We start from the raw sequence: 22,608 nt of genomic DNA, 5'->3' as shown, positions 1-22,608 counted from the left end.
TAACACAAATTATTAAGACTAATTTCAATTTCTTGATTCATTGATTCATTCATTGATAAAGCTTCTTAATTTAAACAAAAAGATGCACTGTCTTCCTTCTTGCATGTAATATGTCTGTATGCATGTAGTGGCGAATTCATTTTTATTATTTTTCTAAGAATGTTTTGTGATAATTTAAGAACCATTATAATAAATTTTCCTGTGTTTGTTTTTGGAGTTATAACGGTCTTGCTGCCAACAAGCAGTATTCTTTAGAACAGAGCTTACCATTTCATAGACACGCGTGCTCAATTTTTCTCTTCTGTTTCAAATGTACACGGGGAAAAGCTGCGATGCTTTCACACACACACACATAGCATAATCTATGAAGCAATGATGCCAAGGTAAATTTATAGAAGGTGACTTCGCTAGAGCAATAACACAATTTACTTGGGATTTGTTTTTACAATTTGGTAGTTTTATTGTCAAAAATTCAATGAGAATGTCAGCAAAAAAATAAGACAGTAACAAAGAAGCACGGCACTTGTTAATACAAATGAGATTTCTTTGGTTATGGTTATGGCACCTCTAATTTAACCTTAAATCTGCTGATCCAGTAAAGACCAATTGATTTTTGGTTTTTCGCCGTAACCATAACCACTGTAACCAGTTATTCAGCGCGAAAGAACTTCTGCAAAAAGTGTCAGTTAATCAGCAGAGTATTAGCAACAGGCCATCAAAAAGTAAAAGGGTGGCAATATTGGTGGAATTATTGAGTATGGCGAACACACTCTAATTTGGAATATTTTTGAAGACCAACTCGGAAATTAGCAGACCAACGAAATTAACTCTTACACCTTTTGAATTTCGAGTTGAATTTCGAACTTTGGTGAAGTTCGAGTCTATAGTAGAATTTTATGACAAATATTTTTGTGACAGATTTTTGGAAGAGGAAGGAAACTTTGAGGCGTAAAAGTGCTGTCGTTGAAAAGCTGGAGTCCTCCCCTCTCCAAATAGCTGCCGGAAACTTATAGTTTTCGAGTTATATGAATTTAAAGTTTTTAAATTTGTTAAACACACAACACCATTTCCCTATGAAGATAAAAACTGATCTGAATTATTTTACTTTCACGAAGGCTTCAAATTACCTAAAACAGTCAGCACCTCTTTACTTTAATTATATTTTACAAAATTGTTAAAATACGATTATAAACTAATTAAATTTGTACTACGGCAAGCAGCAAAAGTTGTTCGAAATTCATAGCGAGTGAACGCGTTGCCATAGAATAGCAAACAGTGGCTAAAAAGTGGCCTTAAAATATTAAGAAGTAAACTTTCAAGACGCTGATATCCGCATAATTTTTCTTGCCCTCTCTGTCGGAGTCCACTGCCTGAACCTTTTATTTTTGTGTTGTATAGTGTAATTAGGAACTTTTTCATGGCGGAAATACACTCGCCAGGTTCGCTATTGCCTGCTGGGGGGCGACCGCTAAAAAAAGCTCCTCATAAAAAACTAATGCGAATCTGATAAAGGTAATAGCGGAAAAGCAACTGTTTTGTTTTTCTTTCGCCGTGTCAACATCAACATAAAATGAAATGACGAAAAGGCGTTCAATTTGCACTTCTAGCTCCAACTTCATGTCGGGTGTAAACGTCAATTATATACTTACATACATATGTACATATTATATTTTATTTAGTGCAAATAGTTGAATAATATTTACATTTACAGAATAAATATTTACATGAATAAATTTAAATGCTTACATTAGAAACAAAGTACAACTAAACCAACTCAATGAGCTATACGCTTCAATTTGGGTGGACTCTGAAATATTTGCTCCAGTTGAGTAATCAAACCGATCGCCCGATAGTTCTCCTCTATCATTGCAAAATCTTCCAACGCCCTCAGATGACGTAGCGCCTCCGGATAGCTGTGTATGTCCGGAAGTGGGGGTAGTGATGTTGACTTTAAAGCGGTGCTGCTAACGTTAGAGCAAGTTTTTACTACTTCAGATGCAAAAAGAGCGCATTCAGCACTCTCTTCCTCGTCCGAATCGAGGTTAACTACAATTGGTACAGCATTTGTTCTTGTTTTGTTTATGTTTTCCACTTTATCAAATTCCCTTATCTCCTCTAACCCCATATCAACCTCTTCATCATATGCTTCATTGCACACTTCGTAAGCTTCGATGTTATTTGCAGATTCCGTTGTACTCGTATACATGCAATTCTGTGATGCTTTCTCGCTTCCAGACATACTACTACCACTGTAATACTCAGTATTCCACACACTATTACAATTCTCATCTTCGGCCACATTTTTTAGTCTCTCTTCTCGCTCCTGCTTGCTTACATATTCAATAATATCGATGCACTTCAACGAACGTCGCTTGTCCATATCTCTTGGTAAGCTTCCCATCATTGCCGTTAAATCCAATCGATTATAAGTCGCTTTGAAATCTTGCAACCAGGCATTGTTTGGCGAGAAGTTTTCGATGGCTATCGCCTCTTTCACTTCAAATGCTTTCTGTCGTATGATCGATGTGCCGATCGGCTTGCGAAGATAGAGAGCGCGCAGTAGAAATTCGTAGACTGCCTTTCCAAGGAAGTCGATTTTCTCTTGACGTCGATTAGCAACTTCATCTGTTAATTTATTGGCACACACGCTGTCATAATACTGCAAAAGTTCATCCTTATTTGCAATAATGTTCTTTATCTGCTTTGCGCTGCAACCGAAATGACTTGCCAAACGCTGATAGTTCGGTATATGTTTGTAAGTTTTTATCACCTTAATGCGTTGTGCCATTGATAGTATATTGCGTGTCTTATAATCGCGATGTTTCAACCCACAATATAGTGATTCCATTGTGAAAGACATACGCGAAAAAAAGCTGAGCAGCTTAGGTGGTACTTATGTATGTATTTCCAAGTGTAAATAGCAACAACTACAACTCTCATATACAATGAGTCATACACCAAAGCTCTGGAAAACCACGTTTATTCAGACACAAACAGCGTTTCAACCGATCAACAACTCAATTCGCCCAACTTGTGTCGGATACTAAGTAGGCGAACATACAAACCAGTTGCTCGGCTGGCTATGATCGAGAGGCACAGAATATGCAATGCGAAACTGTTCGCTCAGTAAGCGCGGTTGAAAATTTCAACTCTACAGGTAAACATACATATGTACGTATGTCCAAAACAGTTAAACAATTGAACCCCAAAACTTATTCAGTTGCGTTCAAGAGATGTGCTATGGAGCCACCTAAGCGAGAGAGCTAAGTTTGGTGCACTCGCAATCAGTCGGTTTAAACAAATCACGATGGCAGTATACTTACTCTTGTGTAAACATTCCGTTGCTCTTCGTACTTAATTATACATATGCACATACATACATACATATATGAAATCGGGTGCTGAGCGCAGGTTCGGTTAGAGTGTATTTTCTGAGCGAAATCCGATCGTTATGAAAGCATTCAAAGTGTATTATCAACAAGTACAATAATTGTACCGCTATCTAACCAATTAAATAAAATACATTTAAATATATGTGTGTATGTATGTATATTCATACATTTCAATACAAATTTATATCTGTACATATGTACGTATTTATGTATGTATGTACATGTTGCACTGTTAGAACGATTTTTGAAGTTACATACATATACATATGTACATATATAGTACGTAGTTACATATATACATATGCACATTTGAGTACATACCGTATCCTTCCGAGTTGCTCTGCAATTTCTGCAATTCCTCTGATCGAACGTTTTTGCTAGTTAGTGATCTACAAAAGCTTCGTACATATGTATGTATGTATGTATGTAGGTTGTTTCAATTTACATACACGTATAATATAAATATGAATACACACTATTCAATGTACAGTGCAGACTCGGCAAAACCCTCTCTCGACAAACGCAATAACTCGGTAAAAGCAACACTCAAATGTTTTCTATATATTAGAAGCTCAGTAATTGCAAATACTCGTATTTTTAAAAAATTGTATCGTGTATCGTGTATTTAAAAAATTCTGCTTCTGTATAAGCAATTTTCAATCTATACTTTCTTATTTTGTTGATTTTTGTTTATATTTTTTGAAGGTTCGCTTTTATTGAATAGAGAGTTATTTTACAACAAATTCTGTGAATACATATATTCATTCGTAGCTGCGTTCGTTATTGAGTTTATTTTGCTCGTAGTCAGTTAATATTCTCGCGGTTGCTAGTTGCAGTAGTTTTATTGAATAAATTATGATTGAAAAAGCAGAAGGGTGAGATTTTAGCTAAATAGAGTAAAGATGCGTCAGACAAGTCACTTTGTAAACTATTTATGCCTATATAAATGTAATAAATCAAATGGCATGGAAAGCGCGTACTTTGGAAGCTTGTGAGTATTCAAGGATGGAAAAAGTATTGTCGAAATATGTACATGCGAGAGTCGCTTGAAAAGGGGTTATATACAATTAGAATTTTCAAAAAATCGATTTTTTTTCTTAATGTATGTACATATTTTTAAGAATGCACACAAATCATTTAATATCGTTCCGGTAAATATTTTCGAAGTTACCCGCAAATTTGAAAAGGCGTTTCAGAGTGCTTGGAAGTACAAGGCCGGAGCGGCAGTGCTTACCTGGAACTTTAAACGCGTTTTTCTCAAAATAGTGTTTTCAAAGTCGGTGACCAACATTGCTCGAAAACGGCTTAACCGATTAGTCTCAAATTTAACACGAGCTTCTTAAATATACCGGGTGCGCCATCTTTTATGTCGGTATGTAAACGTTGATTAACTTTGTCATTTACCAACCGATCGACTTCAACATAAATGTTTTCGATACGTCAATTCAGTACAATTTCAACCATGGATCGCTTTACACCGAAACAACTGAAATCGACGCTATAAAACCCGAAATGCTTGACAAGGTGATGACAAACGCAGAAAAAAGATCGCAGTTTGTGATCGCTAATAAAGGTGGCCACTTGATTGATATTGTATTCAAAAAATAGTCTTAAATATCCAAACCAAATAAAAATACCTTACTTATACAAATCAGGTTTTTTTTTCAAAGTTATTCCATGTTTTTATATTTTTAGAAATTAATCAAAGATTTTTTCTCACCGATACATTTTTTTATTATAAACTATTTAAGACCGCAATTTTGGTCAAAATAATTTTTTTTTCTGAGAAACCGCCATTTCTGCTTATTCTTTTGATAAATTACTAGAGTTAACATTACTTTGGTTTTTTAATTTCAGAGGATCCAGTTCAGAGATATAGCGGTCACCGCAAAACGTCTTGTTGAGAGGAGCTCCCGGAGATCAGCAGTAGCTCCTTTCCAAAAAAATAAATATTTTTACTAATACTAATATAAGTCTTAAAATACAGCTGAAAGATGTACAAATTTTTAGATCAATAAATTTAAAGGTTTTCTCAGAAAAATTTGCTTTTTTCGGGCTTCTGTTATAACCCATAAGTAAATGGACAGACTTAAAGCACAGAACCGATCGGGTAAGCTTAATTTAGTTTTAATTAATAAATAGCTGTGCAAATGTTATATTGTTGAACGAGACTTTTATTTTGGAACGCAAAAAATACTTATAAATTTACTCTCTCTAATCCTCAACTTAAGGGGGGCAGCTCCTCCAGCACTTTCAAATTTTCCATGTTTTTTTTGCTTTAAAAATTCATATAGAATCTAAGGAATATTTTTCAAAGTTTTAAGTTTAATAGAAAGCCTAAAAGGTCCCTATATAGTCAGTGAAGTGATGAGCGTCAACCGAAAGATGAATAAGAGCGAAAACTTCAAACGCGTTTTTTCTTGAATTTTTTTTTTTCCGCGCTGTCGAATATAACTCAAAAAGTAATCAAGATAGCAACTTAAAATTTTGCAGCGAAATTCTTTAACATATTGGCCTTTGTAAGTACCTCAAATTTTCTATTAATTATTACCAAAAATATTGTTTTGATCAATTTGTTTATAAAAAAAGTGTAATTTTTGTCTTTTTCGCTTCAAATTAAATTTTTTGTTCGTTAAAAATAGGTAAGTGCAAAGCAAAATCACTTATTTTAATGAAAAATTAGTGTCTGGTTGATTTCAGTTTATTACAAGGGGCTGTACATTCCCCGGCGCAAATTGAGGGGTCCCGTTTGAGCAGCTGTAGCACCGTCATTTGTGTGGTTTTTGTTATTTTTAATTCAAAAATTTTTTTGTATATTCAGTTAAGCGTGAATATGAATATGTAATTTATTTAAGGATAATAAATACTCTCAATTTTTCGCAAAAAATGACTGAAAAACTCGTTGTTTGGAGGAGCTGCCCAACCTAAAAATTTGCGATACATAAATACGAAGACACTTCACAAATATAGTGAGCGCCATTCACGTGGCATAGGTAATGCAATTTGCAAATTCCCATGGTAGCACAACAACTAAACGAAAATATTTGCCAATCTCATGATGGGAAATGATTTGCATCCACTCTTTGTGTGAATGTCGTAAAAAATCAAACAAAAATATATGCAGAAGCGCGGACAGTTTGAAAACCACTGTCGCTTTCATGTCCAGTTAGTTGAGTTATCCCCACTCGCTTCACTACTAATGCTTATGCTGCTGTTCTCCAATGGCTCGGCGTCCATTAGATCGGCGGTGATGAACTGTTGTTGTGTAGGCGTCTGCTGTACTTGCATTTGCTGTAACGTCGGCTGTTGCAGCACTGGCACACATTGTGACTGTTGTTGCTGTTGCTGATGCAACTGCAGCTGCTGCGTTTGTTGTTGTTGAAATTGCGTAACACTTGGTGACGTGGCGACAGTCATTAATTGCACAAATCCACCAGTATTTGGCGTCATTATATTCAACAAGAGCTCACTCATCTTCGCACGAAATTGCAAATTTTGCAATTCACTCATCCGCTTCATCTGTGGCAGAAAGCTAACAAGAAAATTGTAATCGGAATCACCCACATGGCTGGTATTGTTGTCGCGTCTCATATCCATGCGCGTCGACTGCATTAAACTTTGCTCTTCACGCTCCAAATTCTCCAAAAAATGCACTTGATCATCAGCACGATTCGAGCATTTGCAACTGGCGGCAGATGTGATCGCATCTTCGGCAGCATTGGCAACAGATATTGAATTCGAAAGGCGGCGCACAGCTTGCGGTGTGGCGGCACTCACGAACTGTTCCAGCAATTGTTCCTCCTCTTCGTATTCATCTTCGTCGCTAGTGTGATGTGGTTCCATTTTGATGTCGCAAATGCTATGAAAACCGGGCGGTTCATCGTGTGAGCCATTCGAGCCCTCACCGTCGTCACTTCTGTGAGTATGCGATGGATATCTGGGACGGCGGGTATCATTAATGAAACTCATCGGTTCAAAATATGCCCATTTGCTTTGAATGTTCACTGAGCTATCGTAGACGCCAGAAGCCTTTAGACGCTCCTCACGACGGTCGATGCGACGCACCTCGGCACGATAAGCATCACGTAGATTCTTCCATTTACGCTTGCAACGCTTGACTATGAAGGAAGGGTGAAGAAAATTAATAAATAAGTGGATGAGCAAATTACTGAGAGCGATTTTGAGGCGCATACATTTTGTTAAAAAAATGTTGGGAATTGTTCATTTAAAAAGCGCGCGTTACACTTGTCTCAATTTTTTTTGCTGGAATGTTGGTACAACGTCCTCTATAGTGTCGCAGAGTTTCAGCGTGATTTGTCAATTAGCTTGTTTTTAGCATTTAATTTTATTAGTCAGTTTTCAATATGTATAAAAATATCGAACAAAGAATTCGTCTGTAATTAGGTGTTTTGAACGGGATTTCGTGTGCCGAATCGTTGAAAATGTTGCAAAAAGCCTATGGCGAGTGTGCTTTATCAAAAACACGGGTATACGAGTGGTATAAGGCTTTTGCAGAGGGCCGAGAAGTCGTGGAAGATTTGCTCCGATCTGGTCGACTCGTCGGATGAAAACGTCGACAAAGTCAAGGAAATGTTGCTGCAAACCCATCATTGAAGTTTGAGAGAGATAGCTCGTGACCTTAGCGTGTCTCACAAATCAATTCGCAACATTTTACACCAACAATTCGGCATGAGACGAGTGGCTGCTCGACGACTCGTTCCAAGAGAGTTGAATTTCTTTCAAAAAATTCAGCGGAAGAAAGTGGCTGAAGACATGCTTGAGCAAGTGAATTCGGACCAAACGTTTATCCAGCGCTTCATAACAGGTGATGAGACGTAGGTATAGGAGTTTGACATGCAAACCAGTTAACAGGCGGCTGAAAGGCGCCGAAACCAAAAAAAACCACGTCAAAGTCGGTCAAAAGTGAAAGTCATGCTACTCGTTTGCTTTGATTATCATGGGGTTGTGCACTCGGAATTCGTTGCAAATGGTTCTGCGGTAAATAAAGAATATTATTTGGGCGTTATGCGACCTTTTGAGAGAGAATGTGCATAGGAGGCGGCCCAATTTGTGGAAAGAAAATTCATGGATCTTGCAGCATGATAACGCACCGCTTCACAAGGCTCATATTGTGAACCCTTTTTTGATCAAAAACTCGACAAATATCATCAAACAATCACCGTATTCACCGGATTTAGCCCCCTGTGACCTTTTCCTTTTCGCAAAACTTAAATTGCCACTCCGCACACACCGCTTTGAGTCGATTGAGGTCATCAAGGAAAATTCGCTGAAGGAACTGAATAAGATCTCTTCAAACGCGTTTAAAAGGTGATTTGATGACTGAACTAATCGTTGGCGCATGAGTATTGCTCCGAATGCAGCTTATTTGGACGGCGACAAAATAAATTTTGATGATTAAACAATTATTTTGCGTTTTATTGAACAATTCCCGGTACTTTTTGTACAGAATGTATGCTTCAAAACTCATTATTTATTGTTGTATCTATAATTTTTCATTACCCTGAATCCTTTAAAAATTTAAAATATTCAACCAAATCTGTTCGTTGGTGCAAAGAAACAAGTTAAGTCTATAGCATTGATTGTTTAATGGGTTCGGCCTTGTTTCTTAACACGCTCGCGGACGTGAATGCTATAGCATTCATTTTTATAGTGATGCAAAATGACGTGAGTGCTACAGCATTCAAATTTTAAAGCCAATTTTTGTTCATTTAATTTCATGTAACCTTAAGTTTTTGTAATTAATATACATTTCAAAGTATTGACCAATTTATTCATTAAGTACTTTTATATTATTTTATTTTTTCTTCATGTATTTACAATTTTCCTTAAGCCGGCACATTGAGTAAACTAGAAGTGTAATACTAGACGTGAATGCTAAAGCATCTATATTTCGTAGAATTCTCAGAGAGGGTTGACTCTATCAGTGCACATTTTTTTCTAAAAATTTCCCTTACTTTCAACAATGTGCATAGTAAATGCTTAGACATTTCATTATTTGCTTCAGTTAGACATTTGAGATTAAAGTGAAAACATCAATTTTTTGAATTATCGTATAACTTTTTTGAAAAATGAATTCACGTAAGAAGCCTACGCGAATTTTAAGATTATTTGATGATTCTGATTCAGATCAAGATATAGGTAAGTGTATTACGGAAATAATTGGAAATGAAATCAATAAATTTATGGAGACTTTTGTGATAAAATATGGACAATTCAGCGAAAACTCAAGAAAATGTACCCAAAATATATTTTCGTCAAACAATATGGATCTATCAACATCATCATCTTCTGATTCAGAAGATTCTAACGGTGTAAATATTTCAAATGGGAGATGAGACAACTACCTTGTGAAATGAAGATACTGCAGAAATACAAGAATTTCATTTTGATTGGTCTACAATGGGTATAGCTGATGATCTAAAAAATTGTAAAACTCCAAAAGAGATTTTCGGTGAAATTTGGTCTACGGAAATAATGCATTTAATTGTTAGTTGCACAAATGAATATGGGAAAAATAAGCTCTCACTATCGCGTCCACATACATACGAGAAATTGCCGGATAAAGAGTTTTATAGAAACAAATTTTCAAGAAGTGGAGATATTTTTTGGCATTTGTTTGTTGCCAGCTCAAATAAAGACACCTAAAATTCGTTCAAATTGGTCTAACAATCTCTTAAAGTATCATCCAATTTCCGGGGCATCTATGACCGGGCGCAGGTTTGAACAGCTATGGCGTTGCTTACATTGTGAATCCGTACCAAATAATGACAGGCTATCTAAGATTTCCGAAATTCTGAAGCTTGTAAATAGTTAATTTCAAACGCCATACCTGGAAAAAATTTATCGTTAGATGAATCTATGATGCTGCATCGAGTGAGACTAAGTTTTCTGCAATTTATAAAATCAAAGAAAAATAAGTACGGAGTTAAATTCTATGAGCTTTTTACACATAGCTATGATCTCAATATAGACATATATAAAGGCAATATAACACATGAGGTGTCTTCCTTATCTGTAGTGGATTCCGTGGTTATGAGACTAATGGAACCATATTTATCGAAGGGCCATTCATTATTTATGGACAACTACTATAATAGTGCTGGACTGATCAATCGATTACTTGGTTTTAAAACTCATACTGCTGGAACCTTACGTACCAATCGCAAAATGAATCCGAAAGTCGTAATACAAAAAAAAAAAAAATTGAAAAAAGGAGAATATACTTACATATGTATATGGAGAAGACAGGGCAACTTCTATATTAGTAAAGTAAGCGAGATGTGCTTTGTATAACAACGGAAAACCACCCCAAATTAATTGACGTGCATAATAAATCTTGAAAAAAAAGCCAATCGAGATTGCTAATTATAACGCAAATATGTCTTGCATAGACAGATGTGATCAAATGATATCATATTATTCCTCACCTAAAAAATCTATCCTTTGGTTGGATAATGAAACTATTTATAATAAACCTTTTTTTTTCATGTATTCTATGAATGAATGCTATAGCATTCCCGTCATCCTAGTTGAAAAATATTCATTTATTTTATATAACAGTTAAAATACGATGTTCTGACTAATCTTCTAATATATGTATGTATAATCAGATTTTTGGTATTAAGCTAGTTTCAAAAATAAATGACTGTCTTTTTTTGCAGCTCCCTGAAATTTTTAGTGTCCGCGAACGTGTTAACTTATCTCTTAATATCTTAAAAATTACACACTCAAAGAATTAAGGTGGCAAGTACTTTTAATTTGATTTTCGACGCAGTCCCTCTCATCTATTGGGTACCGTAGCGAAAACTTTGAGCGCATATTTCGCAAAGCTCGGTCGGACTCATAACTCGAATAAATTTGACCGATTGACTTGAAATTCGAACTCTGCATTCACAATTAAATTTTGCGTGTATTTTTTCCAATATGCTAACATAAATAGTTTTTCTTAATAACTTTCGAAGAATATTTAACGATTTTTTTTAAATTTCGCTTATAAAAAAGTCCATTCATCGAAAAAAAAAATCATTCGTAGATATTGTTTACATGTTTACAAAATTCTTAAAATATACTTGTAAATGAGTGCCCTAACCCTTTAACAGAACGTTCATTCAGAAATGGTTAAGTAATTCCGCGCTACAGATTTTTCACTTAAAAATTACAAGTATTTTAGACTTCCCACACAAGGCGAATTGAGTACTATAGGTGGCGTTTGCCACAGTTATTTCATTTTTCGCGATTTTTCCAAAGCGGAAGATGTCACCTTCAGTAAGCAATACCCCTGTCTGGATATGTACGTACATATGTACATACATTAGAGAATTTGTTCAACTTTCTTCAAAACGAATTGCGAAGTAACGACGAAACGCCTTATTTACAGAGAGAAATTTTCTGTTACGAAGTTCTCTATATAACATTTCTTATCATCGCGAAGCGCTTCGTTACATAGAAGTTTAACTGGCTTTTGGTGCTGAAGTTCGAAATTTTGGAGTTTTTGCTTTGCAGCGAATGAGTGACAAATATATGCTGGAACTATCCATTATCTGTAGGTAAAAGTGCACTCAAAATTATATTCCGATCATTGATTAGTAAAGAAAATGTGGTGATTATCGCTTTCTGGTCGTTTGCCTATGCGCATGCACCTCTGCTTATATACTCGTATGTATATACATACATACATGTGCTCGCCAACTACATTGTTATCTCTCTCTCGCCATTTAACTTGTTTCCCGCATGTTCTCGCCATCTGGCGTCAAGGCGCATTCATGTTTCTGTTTTAGTATCTCATTCGCGAGGTTTTGACCAAATGGTTAGTGGACATTCGCGTTTTGTAATAATATTCAATTAATTTGTTTTTGCATTTTCGCTTCGTTCACACATTCTTATAAGTACCTACTACATACATATATACAGACATGTGCACATCTTACACTCTATCGCCAACTTACCATCCACTCCTAGTATTGCAGCGATTTCTGCCCATTTCGGAGGTGTGACCGCCCGGTCCTTGTACATTCCGTATGGAACTTGCCATATGATGGGACGCGCCTTCACTTCTTCAATCAAGCGACGTACATCTATATCGTCTGGCATTTTTCGCGTAACTGAAACCTTTTTCGTGCAGTGATGTCATATGCCGCCTGGCGATTTCATTTCGTTATGACGAAAATAACGAAGAGCGGCATACGATAACAGCGAGAGCCGTACAACGAAGCGAAATTGTGCTCAGTGGAGAGCGAAAGAGAATTAGTTAATGCAATCGAATAACAACAAGAACGCAGGCAAGAATTATGTAGCTTAGGGAGGCAGAAAAGCAGATAGCAGAAAAGCAACCGGCAACAGCTATAAAAGTGGTAAAGCAGGAACAATTCAATACAAGATTCAGTACAACTAAACAATATGCAGCACACATACATATGCACAAAACTACAAATCCAGAGAAAGCAATGTGGAAGGAAGAAGCGGCAAGAGTGACAATTAGCAACGCATAACAAAAACTGTGTGCATCCATATGCATCAATATATGCCTACACCTGCATACATACATACATACATACCTACATATGAATGGTTTTTAAACAGGCACTCGAAGTGTAACCAATTAAAAAGGACATCAATTTAGTTTGGAAAATACCTTTTATTCAATTCAGGGTAAAAAATGTGTGAAAATAATACAAAATTAAGAATCAAATTACTTTTGCTCGATATAACCACCTTTTGCCTTAACTATGGCCTTGAGACGGCCCAGAAATGAATCGCAAGCTACCCGAATGTAACTTTAAGGAATTTTGGCCTACTCGCGGACAATGGCTTTTTTCAGCGCCTCGAGACTGGTGACTCTTTTAGTTCGGACTTTGCTCTTTAACATAGCCGAATCGGATTCGTGTCTGGTGAATTTGAGAGCCATTGTGTGGACGTTATAAAGTTCGGAACGTTGTTTTTTAGCCATTCTTGGTTCACTTGAGCTTTGTGAGATGGTGCCGAGTCCTGTTGGAACGTCCATTGTCTGCCACCGAAATGTTTGTCTGCTCATGGCTTCAAAGCAACCAGAACACTTTCCCGATAATATTTCGCATTTACCTTGACGCCAGGCTCGATGAAACGATTGGAGAGCGCCCATCTGCGGTTACAGCGGCTCAAACTGTTACTCAAATTCTCGTATGAAAAGTCAGTCAAATAAACCGTATCGTTTTGGGAGTTTACGAAATTTACCGCTTTCGGCTAGGCGCAGCAACTCCTTTGTTTTCTCAATGACTGACTTGTTGCTGCTTTGGTGTGAAATCATGCGCCTTTTGGATCTTGTAAGTCTTGACTTTGAGATAATTTTTCAGTATGTGGCGGATGCTACGGTGAGATATTTTCAGTTCTTTCGTCATTTGATTGGCACTTTGACGGGGATTCCGCTCAAGTTGCCTCTTCACTTTTCATTTCACGTGACGTTGCAGTCTTTTGATGACCACCTCCATGACATTTCGCGATGCTACTAGTATCATAGTAACGAGTAATGGTGCGATAAACAAAAACTTTATTTACTTTAAAGTGCTCGAGCTCACGAACAATCGCTGGTTGTGACTTTCCAACCAAATATAATGCAATCATGCGGCACCACCCTTTGTATTCTCTGCAACGTTGTGTTTTAGCCAATCTACGAGCTGTAAAATGGTGCTTAAAATTTTTTTGTATGGTCTAATGTAGTTAAGGGGTTACATGGATTTTGTTAGTTCAAAAAATCTATTTATTTTTTTTTTTTTGCTTATTAATTTCTACAACTTCTCAGGAATATTATCCAAAATTTTCAAGTCGATCCGAAGAATAAATTCGGAGATACAGCCTTTGGAATGTGTGCGCTCCAAGCCACTTTTATTGTTACTCAAAACTTTAAACGCGTTTTTCTCGGAACTGTGTTTTCAAAGTTGGTTGTCAAATGTTCTCGAAAACTACTCAACCGATTTTGATGTAATTTTACCCAGGTGTTCGAAATACAATTTACTCGTGCTTGAACGTAGGATTTCATTTTTTTTCAATTACAACTATTTAAAAAAAAACAAAATGTCAAGCAATTTTGACCGAAATTAAATTTTTTTGCAAAAATGTCTGCCAAAATTCCATTTTTAATTTTTTTTCTTTCCTTCGTTCAAGCACGAGTTTATGGTCTTAACTAAAGCACTTATTTTTGTTTTTTCATTTTTGATAAGCCTGTCAGGAGTTATGCTGACAACGCGGACGCGACGAAAACGACGTCACAATGGAGGAGTTTTAATTTTATTTTTTTTTTTTTAATTTCAGAAATTATTCTTTAAATATGTATCTATAAGACAGAAAAAAGTTTGAATTAAATAAATAATTTTTTACATAGAAAAAAAAATATTGAAAATAGGTTTTTTTTTTACCCGACGAAACCCATGTAACCCATTAATGAAACCCAGGCACATACAATCATACCACATATGTATACAGTGTATACTATATGTATATGAGGAGAAAAGGCGCGAATGGAAGAAGGACTTTCGAAATCGCGTATACATAACTTCCATATGCATGCATATGTTTCAGTACTTCACAATACTGGTGTCATCCGCTTTGGTTGGTTGGTTGGTACGGTTTAATATTGATGTCTAAGTCTGACAGTTTTTCTGAGATACTCTCGAACAGTGGTTGGCCAAGGGTTGACATTCCGCCTTCCATAAGACAGGGCATTCACAGAGGAAATGGCTCCCAGCGACTACTGCCTGTTCGCAGACCTAAAAAAATGCTCGCTGGTAGAAAATTTCGCTCGAATGAAGAGATAATCGCTGAAACTGAGGCCTATTTTGAGGCAAAAGATAAATCGTTCCACAAAAGTTATATTGAAGTGCTAGAGCGACGCTGGCATGATTGAGTTGTTCTTGATGGAAATTACGTTGATGAATAAAGCTAATTTTGACCGGGACTTTTCAGCCCATCTGAGCTGAGCATTTCCCCTTAGATATCTTTAATGAGTCAAAAAATATATTAGTTATATCACATTTTGGTGCTTGGCAAAGCCAATTGTGTGAACAGCAATCCAATATGGAATTTAAAAAAAAAAAATATATATAGGCGCCCTTGTAATCTGGAATCGAAACTAATGGGATTTCCAAACAGAGGTGTTATTTTGATATTCAAAGAAAAATGCTAGTTTTTAATATAAATGGTCGGATGTTTATTTCATTATAAAGAGGAAGCTATGTCATTAATAGTGGAAAATAACCTCAGGCAAATGCCCACCACGACCACGCTTACAGGACAACATCCTTTTCATGAAATTTTCAATAACCGAATTGCAAAGTGGCTGCCCTATGTCTTCGATAGCTTCACAAATCCCATCTTTGAGCTCTTCAGTCGACCCTGGGCTGTTGGCGTAGACCTTCTCTTTCACGTGGCCCCGAAGGAAAAAGTTACAAGGTGTTAAATCATACCTCTCATCACCTCTTCGAGAGTTAACACGGTCCGAAAACTTTTCCCGCAAAAGATCAATGGTTTCGTTGCTTGTGTGGCACGTAGCGCCGTCTTGTTGAAAATAAACGTTGTCCAGATCATTACCATTCAATTCCGGCCATAAAAAAAAGTTAATCCTCTCTCGATAGTGCAATCCATTCCCCAATAATACCTGTTATTGGAAAACCCTTTACATTGACCATCGCCCACTATGTTAGTGTCCTTTTCTCTCTATTCAGCATAGTTTGTTACCGGTAAATTCGAGTTTCTCCTTTTTATTTTATTTTCGAAAAGTAAACATCAGCTTCGTTGTTGTCGCCGCATTGCTATCATACAAAATTGCAGTCTTGTAATAATTGTATTCGGGATAAAGCTGCTTTCAGTGAATATTCTATTGAATGATTCTCGTGTGGACTTCAAATTGATTGCATCTACACTGATTTCGTCAAGGCTTTTGACACTCTGTCACATGGAATTCTTTTGTGTAAACTGGGTTCTCTTGGCTTTCACTTTTTACTTACTTTTATGGTTAAAATCTTATCTTAGTGGAAGGATTTGTCTTGCTTCAATTGAGGGTGAATCTTCTGCCCCCTGGGGTACCTCTAGGTAGTTTTCTGGGCCTCCTACTATTCGTCTTATTTATAAATGATATTAGAAGATACTTTTCATTTGCTAGGCACCTACTGAGTGCCCAGTGGCGCATGTTAAGCATTTGAAGTACATAGCCAAATTCCCACAACAAATTGTGCTCTCGAAGGGAAAATATTTTTCATATTTTCTCTCAGTGTACCACAAAATGTTTAGCGAAAAATACTTAACATACCTTTACCTCATACAACAACCATTTTGACGCGCCATCTGACGTTTATGACGAGTGGCTTTTCTAATAGCAGTTGTTTGCTGCCGCCATTAGACTTCGCTCGTAGAAGAATACAAATAGTCAAGTTTATTGTCGCTAGCGGAAGTAGCATAAACCTGAAGGAAAACAGCAACAGTTCATTAACTGTTACAAAATCACTAAGAGAAAATGGAAATATTTATTTATTCGCAACCCGGAAATACCGGTATGAAAATTGGAAATTTTAGTGCATTATGCCGACATATTTTTTTATCGTTTTAACTAATTGGCGCATAATCATAGTCAAAATACATCAGGGTACAAATTGGTTAAGGGGGGGGGTAAGGGATAAACGCTGAAAAAAAACACTTTTTTCATGAATTTATTGTAGCGAAACGGTTCAAGTCAGTTTATTAAAAGTTGTTGCATATTATAAAGTAACATTTCAAGAATATTTAATAAAATTTTCATGTAAAAATATTGCAAAATGAGCGAATGAGAGCACATTTACGTAAACGTCTTTTCAAAAATACATTTTGCAGTAGTCAGCATATCTCAGCGTAGAATCATCTGAAATCATTTCATTTTCAGCCATTTGGTAGTCGTTTGAAGTAAAAAGTGATTTTTGACGAAAAAATGCCGCCATTTTGTAGGTGTAAAACCACCTTAATATAAAAAAAAATGGCGAAAAAAAACGTTGGGGGAGGTTTTTTATATGTAAAATATGTGTGCAAAATTTCAAAAGGATCGGTTGAGTAGTTTTCAAATGCCAATGACTACGCACTTTAAAAAAAAAGGTTCAAGAAAACCGCGTTTAAAGTTTTAAGTTATCTCGGCAGATGTTTGAGGCGGCTCGGCTTTATGCTCTATAACTTAAAAAGTTTTGCTCGGATTGACTTAAAATTTTAACGCGGTATTTTTGAAATGTTTTACTACAATAACATGCCAAAAAAAAATCGATTTTTATCCCTTACCCCCCCCTTAACCCTTTCGAACCGGCATTCAGCCTATTAAATAAAAAATAATTTAACTAGCTCCAGTTTATTGGAATTCTGATAACTGAAAAGTGTGCATTTAAAGTATAGAATTAAATTTTTATATCATTTAATGGTGAAAAATTCAAGTTATACAAAAATAGTATTCATATTCAAACAGATTTTTATTCGAAATAAACGTAAAGTATTTTAGCTTCATAAAAAATGTACGAAATCTACTGATTTTCAGTATGATGAATGGCAAAGCAATTCATGCGAAGTCGGATATTACTACATTGCTGACAAATTTGTTTTGTTGTGGTTTCCTTTTTTTCTAGCGCACATTTGGAGCAACGTCTGCGAGTTTGAATTGGCACTGGCAAATGCAAAGATACGTTTCCCAGCTGTCTCTGACGTTTAGATAAACGACCTGATGATTGGCTGCAGTTTTCTTACCTTCTGCTACTAATGACTCAGTTAATGTTATTAGAAATTCGATGGAAGGAAGTCTTTCTCTTCTAAGGTCGCAGGAAATTATCCAGGAATTTACTGCAGAAAAATGCGGCCTATCGATTAATCCTCTGAAGACGGAGCTCGTCTTATTTACGAGGAAATACAAAGTACCAAGAGTGCTTCTCCCCTCAATATCGGGCGCTCCGTTGGTGCTCTCTGACAAGGTGAAGTACCTGGGACTCATCCTTGACAGAGGTCTTACATGGAAGCCAAACATTGAGGAGAGAATCAGAAAGACAACAGTCGCCCTGTATGGTTGCAGGGGCGCTATCGGCAAAAGATGGGGCCTCTCGCCTAAAGTCACTTTTTGGCTTTATAACACGATTATAAAACCAATCTTGCTATCCGGAGTCCTTGTCTGGTGGAACTCGCTAGAAAGGATGGTATCAGTTAAGAAGCTGGAGAAGGTACAAAGGTCTGCCCTCATTGGAATCAGTGGGGCTCTCCGTACCACTCCTACTCTAGCGCTTAACGCTATGCTGAATGTGGCGCCCGTGGACATTGTAGGAAAAACTACCGCTGCACGCGCCGCAATCAGGTTAAGGTGTTCGGGCCATAGGCTAGACTTAAGTTACGGACACTCTAGTATTCTTAAAAACTTTGAGTTCATCCCTATGGTGCTGGACCACTGTACACCCACGCTAGGTCCGAGCGGACCTTTTTCTACCCACATTCCCTCAAGGGATGAGTGGGCGGGGTGCAACATTCGGCGGCAAGGCATGGCAAACATGTTCACGGATGGCTCGAAGTTGGACGGAAGGGTTGGTGGGGGAGTATTCTGCAAGGAGCCTCCCATCAAACTTAAATTTAGGCTCCCGGACCACTGTAGTGTTTTCCAAGCGGAGGTATCCGCAATTAAGGAAGCGGTGGACTGGTTGCTCAATTCGGTAATTACCGTTAAGGAAGTAAACATCTACTCCGATAGCCAATCGGCAATTAGGGCCTTGGGCTCGCTGTTTGTGCGCTCGAGATTGGTCGGAGAATGTCTGGCTTCTCTCTCGATTGCATCCGAATACTTCATCATCAGGCTCATTTGGGTACCCGGGCACAGCGGCATAGAGGGAAACTGCTGGGCTGATGAGCTGGCTAGACAGGGAACTTTGGAGACGGTTTCGTCGCGTGATGAGAGCATTGGGGTTCCCCTGAGAAGCTGTGGTCTGCTCCTGGAAAGATGGGCCTCGAGTCAACTCAGCGAGCGCTGGGCTACTGCGCAAACGTGCAAGGTCGCGAGATCCTTCTGGCCACGGGTAGATCGGGGACGCTCAAGAGAACTCCTAAGGCTAACAAAACCCCAGCTCTCAAATTTGGTGGGCATCCTTACAGGACACTGTCCGTTAGGTGTTCACGCCGTAAGACTTGGGATTGCCTCAAGTCCGTTCTGCAGAAACTGTCTGGAGGACGAGGTGGAATCATCTCAACACCTTCTTCTCAGCTGCCCTGCTCTCGCCTGGCAAAGACTTAGATATCTGGGCTCTTACTTTTTCGCTACGCCTGCGGATATAGCCGGTGTAGATGTCATAAAGTTGATGAAGTTCATTAGTAGCTTGTTACGGCCAACTACGAACGCAAATCAGCCCCCGTCGGCGCCGTCGTAAAATGTATGGTCATCATCGTATCAAATCCCAAAGCTCCTTCTTCCTTCCCATCTCCTTTCCCCTCTCCCATGTATGGCACCACAACGGACGAATTACATTTGTCTAAGTGAGCTCTTTAGCTAGGGCAGCCATTTAACCTAACCTAACCTAACCTACTGCAGAAAACATTAGTAGACGGTAGAAAACCTTTTTCCACCATATTCCTATCGTATTCGTAAATTCCTGCCATTTGGTCGGCGCGATCTACTCCTCCCATTGCTTCTCGGTACAACTTTATAGATTCAGTGCATGATACTGATATTTTTTTCCATCTTTCAACGTTTTATTAACTGTTGTCATTGTTGACGTATGACAGTTGCTTAGCACCATAACTTCCTTTGTATCTTGCCACTTAACGCAAAGAAGGCCAGATGTGTTGACCCTGAATGAAGACTCGCTTCTTTTTAATTTCTCATATAATACTGGAAGATTTTTTCTGTTTCGCATGTATGTTCCTAAAGCTGGGAGCTCTAGAGTCTCAAGTAGATTCACAGAAGTATAAAATCTATCGAAACATACCGTCACATGACGTTCTCTAATTGTATTTACTAAGCTTTTAACCACACGTTCTCCCAAAGTACCATCGCACTTATTTTGTTCCCTTCCATTATATATATTAAAATCATATGTATACCCGGTTTCAGAGTCGCATCGCAGCCACATTTTTATACCACGTTTTACTGGCTTGAGTGGCATATATTGTTTTAAGGACGATATTCCTTTAAATTTCGTCATTGATTCATCAATACTCTGCCTACTACCTCTACTATCTTGTCGGTATTTCTGAAATGTATTTTTCCGACACACTTTATAAACATTTAGTGGTACATATGGTGTACCAAGAGGTTCGAAAGGGTTAAACCCACAGCACCAGCTGGTGCTTAAGTTGGCTTTAAACAAATGCAATTAAAAAAGTCGACTAAAAAAATTTCATTTTCAAGCTATTGAATATTATTAGATGCGCAACTGAGTTCTCGCTGTTTGTCAATAGATGCCGCCAACAGTGTGTGCTAGTCGATTATAACATAACCTAAACGTCATAAGTCAAGCTTAGACATATGGTAAAGAAACTGCTTCGACACATTAGTGATATTATTTTGCTACCATATACTTTTGGTGTTCTGAAAATGTTTGATTTTGTGACGCATAATCGTCATTTGCGGGAAGTGTTGATTTTTCTCTCTTTCATTCGAAAAAAACGAAAAACGGCGGCTGAAGCGCATCGAGAGCTACAACAAGTTTATGGGGATGCTGCTTTAAGTGAAACAACGTGCCGAGATTGGTTCCGTCGCTTCACAGACGGTGATGTTAATGTTGACGACCGTCCGCGTGCAAGAAGGCCAAAAACCTTCGAAGACGCTGAATTGGAGGCATTGATCAATGAGGGTCCGTGTCAAACGCAAGAAGAGCTTACTTCAATATTAGGAGTTACCCGCCAATCCATTTCGAAGCGATTGCATGTTTTCGGAATGATTCAGAAACAGGGACTTGGGTTCCTTATGAGTTAAAACCAAGGGATGTTGAACGTCGTTTTTTCGCCTGTGAACAACTGCTCCAGCAGCAAAAAAGGAAGGAAGGAAGGAAGCGTTTTCTTCATCGCATCGTGACGGGTGATGAAAAATGGATTCATTACAGCAATCGAAAGGAAAGAAAGTCATGGTGACTGCCCGGTCATGCTTCTACGTCGTCGCCTCGGCCGAATATTCACGCTGCGAAGGTTATGATATGTATTTGGTGGGACCAAGTTGGTGTTATTTATTATGAACTGTTAAAACCAAGCGAAACCATCTCTGGGGATCAGTATCGAGTTCAATTGATGCGATTGAGCCGAGCACTGCGCGAGAAGCGCGCGCAATACGTGGAGATGCATGAAAAAGTGATTCTACACCATGACAGCGCTTGGCCTTACGTTGCCAAACCCGTTAAAACCCATCTGGAAACACTGAAATGGGAAATCCTACCCCACCCGCCATATTCTTCAGATGTTGTGCCGTCCGATTATGAGTTGTTCCGATCGATGGCACATGGTCTAGCTGAGCAGCAGTTCCATTTATATGAAGACATCAAAAAATGGCGTGATCCGTGGAAAGCCTCAAAAGATGAACCGTTTTACTGCGACGGTATACGAGATCTACCAGAAAGATGGGAAAAAGTAGTAACCAGCGACGGGTAATACTTTCAATGATTCATTTGTAAGCATTTTTTCAGAATAAAGTTATATTTTTATCAAAAAAAAAAACAGGGAGAACTTAGTTGCGCACCTAATAATATATCAATATATACTAATACGAGGTGTGTTCAAAAATTAAGGTGAATTTTCTAATTTCGCGGCCTGCGTACAGTTGAGTTTCGATTATTATTATTTTTATGTTGGTACACACACAAATGAGGCAAGTTTTTCGCGAGCTCGGCTATTTTAAGTGCTTAAAAACACTTGAAATGTTGACAGTGGCATACGGTGAAAGTACTCTGCGTAAAAAAATGAATAATGGGTCTATGGTTATGGCATCGAAACCGAAGCCCAATCGTCCCAATGGAAGAGTCCAGGAGAGCCAAGACCAAATGATGAATTGCCAAGGTTTTGCTCATTTTTTTCTTCGATTACCATAACGTCGTGCATCAGGAGTCCTTACCACAAAATTGTACGATAAATAAGGAGTATTAATTTGAAGTTATGCACAGTTTGCTTCAAGTAATATGAAAAATACGCCCAGAATTGTGAAAAAAAATTCATGGCTTTTGCATCATGATAATGCACCTGCTCACTCATCTTTGCTTGTGAG

The 22,608-nt window shown here is 37.7% G+C and overlaps 2 protein-coding genes across 2 annotated transcripts; both read right to left on the bottom strand.

Annotated features, from left to right (window-relative positions):
* Window positions 1-1,774: 1,774 nt before the first annotated feature.
* LOC129240664 (uncharacterized) lies at window positions 1,775-2,848 on the bottom strand. Its single transcript, XM_054876593.1, has one exon. The coding sequence runs from the start codon at window positions 2,846-2,848 to the stop codon at window positions 1,775-1,777; it is 1,074 nt and encodes a 357-aa protein (XP_054732568.1).
* A 2,716-nt stretch (window positions 2,849-5,564) lies between these two features.
* LOC129241299 (uncharacterized) lies at window positions 5,565-12,503 on the bottom strand. The gene is made up of 2 exons (XM_054877549.1): window positions 12,359-12,503; window positions 5,565-7,510 (listed from the first exon to the last, which is right to left on the bottom strand). The coding sequence occupies exons 1-2, from the start codon at window positions 12,501-12,503 to the stop codon at window positions 6,549-6,551; spliced, it is 1,107 nt and encodes a 368-aa protein (XP_054733524.1). The 3' UTR covers window positions 5,565-6,548.
* Between the last annotated feature and the right edge of the window lie 10,105 nt (window positions 12,504-22,608).

Source organism: Anastrepha obliqua, chromosome 3, assembly GCF_027943255.1.
Source record: "Anastrepha obliqua isolate idAnaObli1 chromosome 3, idAnaObli1_1.0, whole genome shotgun sequence".
Lineage (NCBI taxonomy): Eukaryota > Metazoa > Arthropoda > Insecta > Diptera > Tephritidae > Anastrepha > Anastrepha obliqua.
The sequence above is the reverse complement of the archived record's forward strand: the minus strand, read 5'-3'. Positions and strand labels throughout refer to the sequence as shown.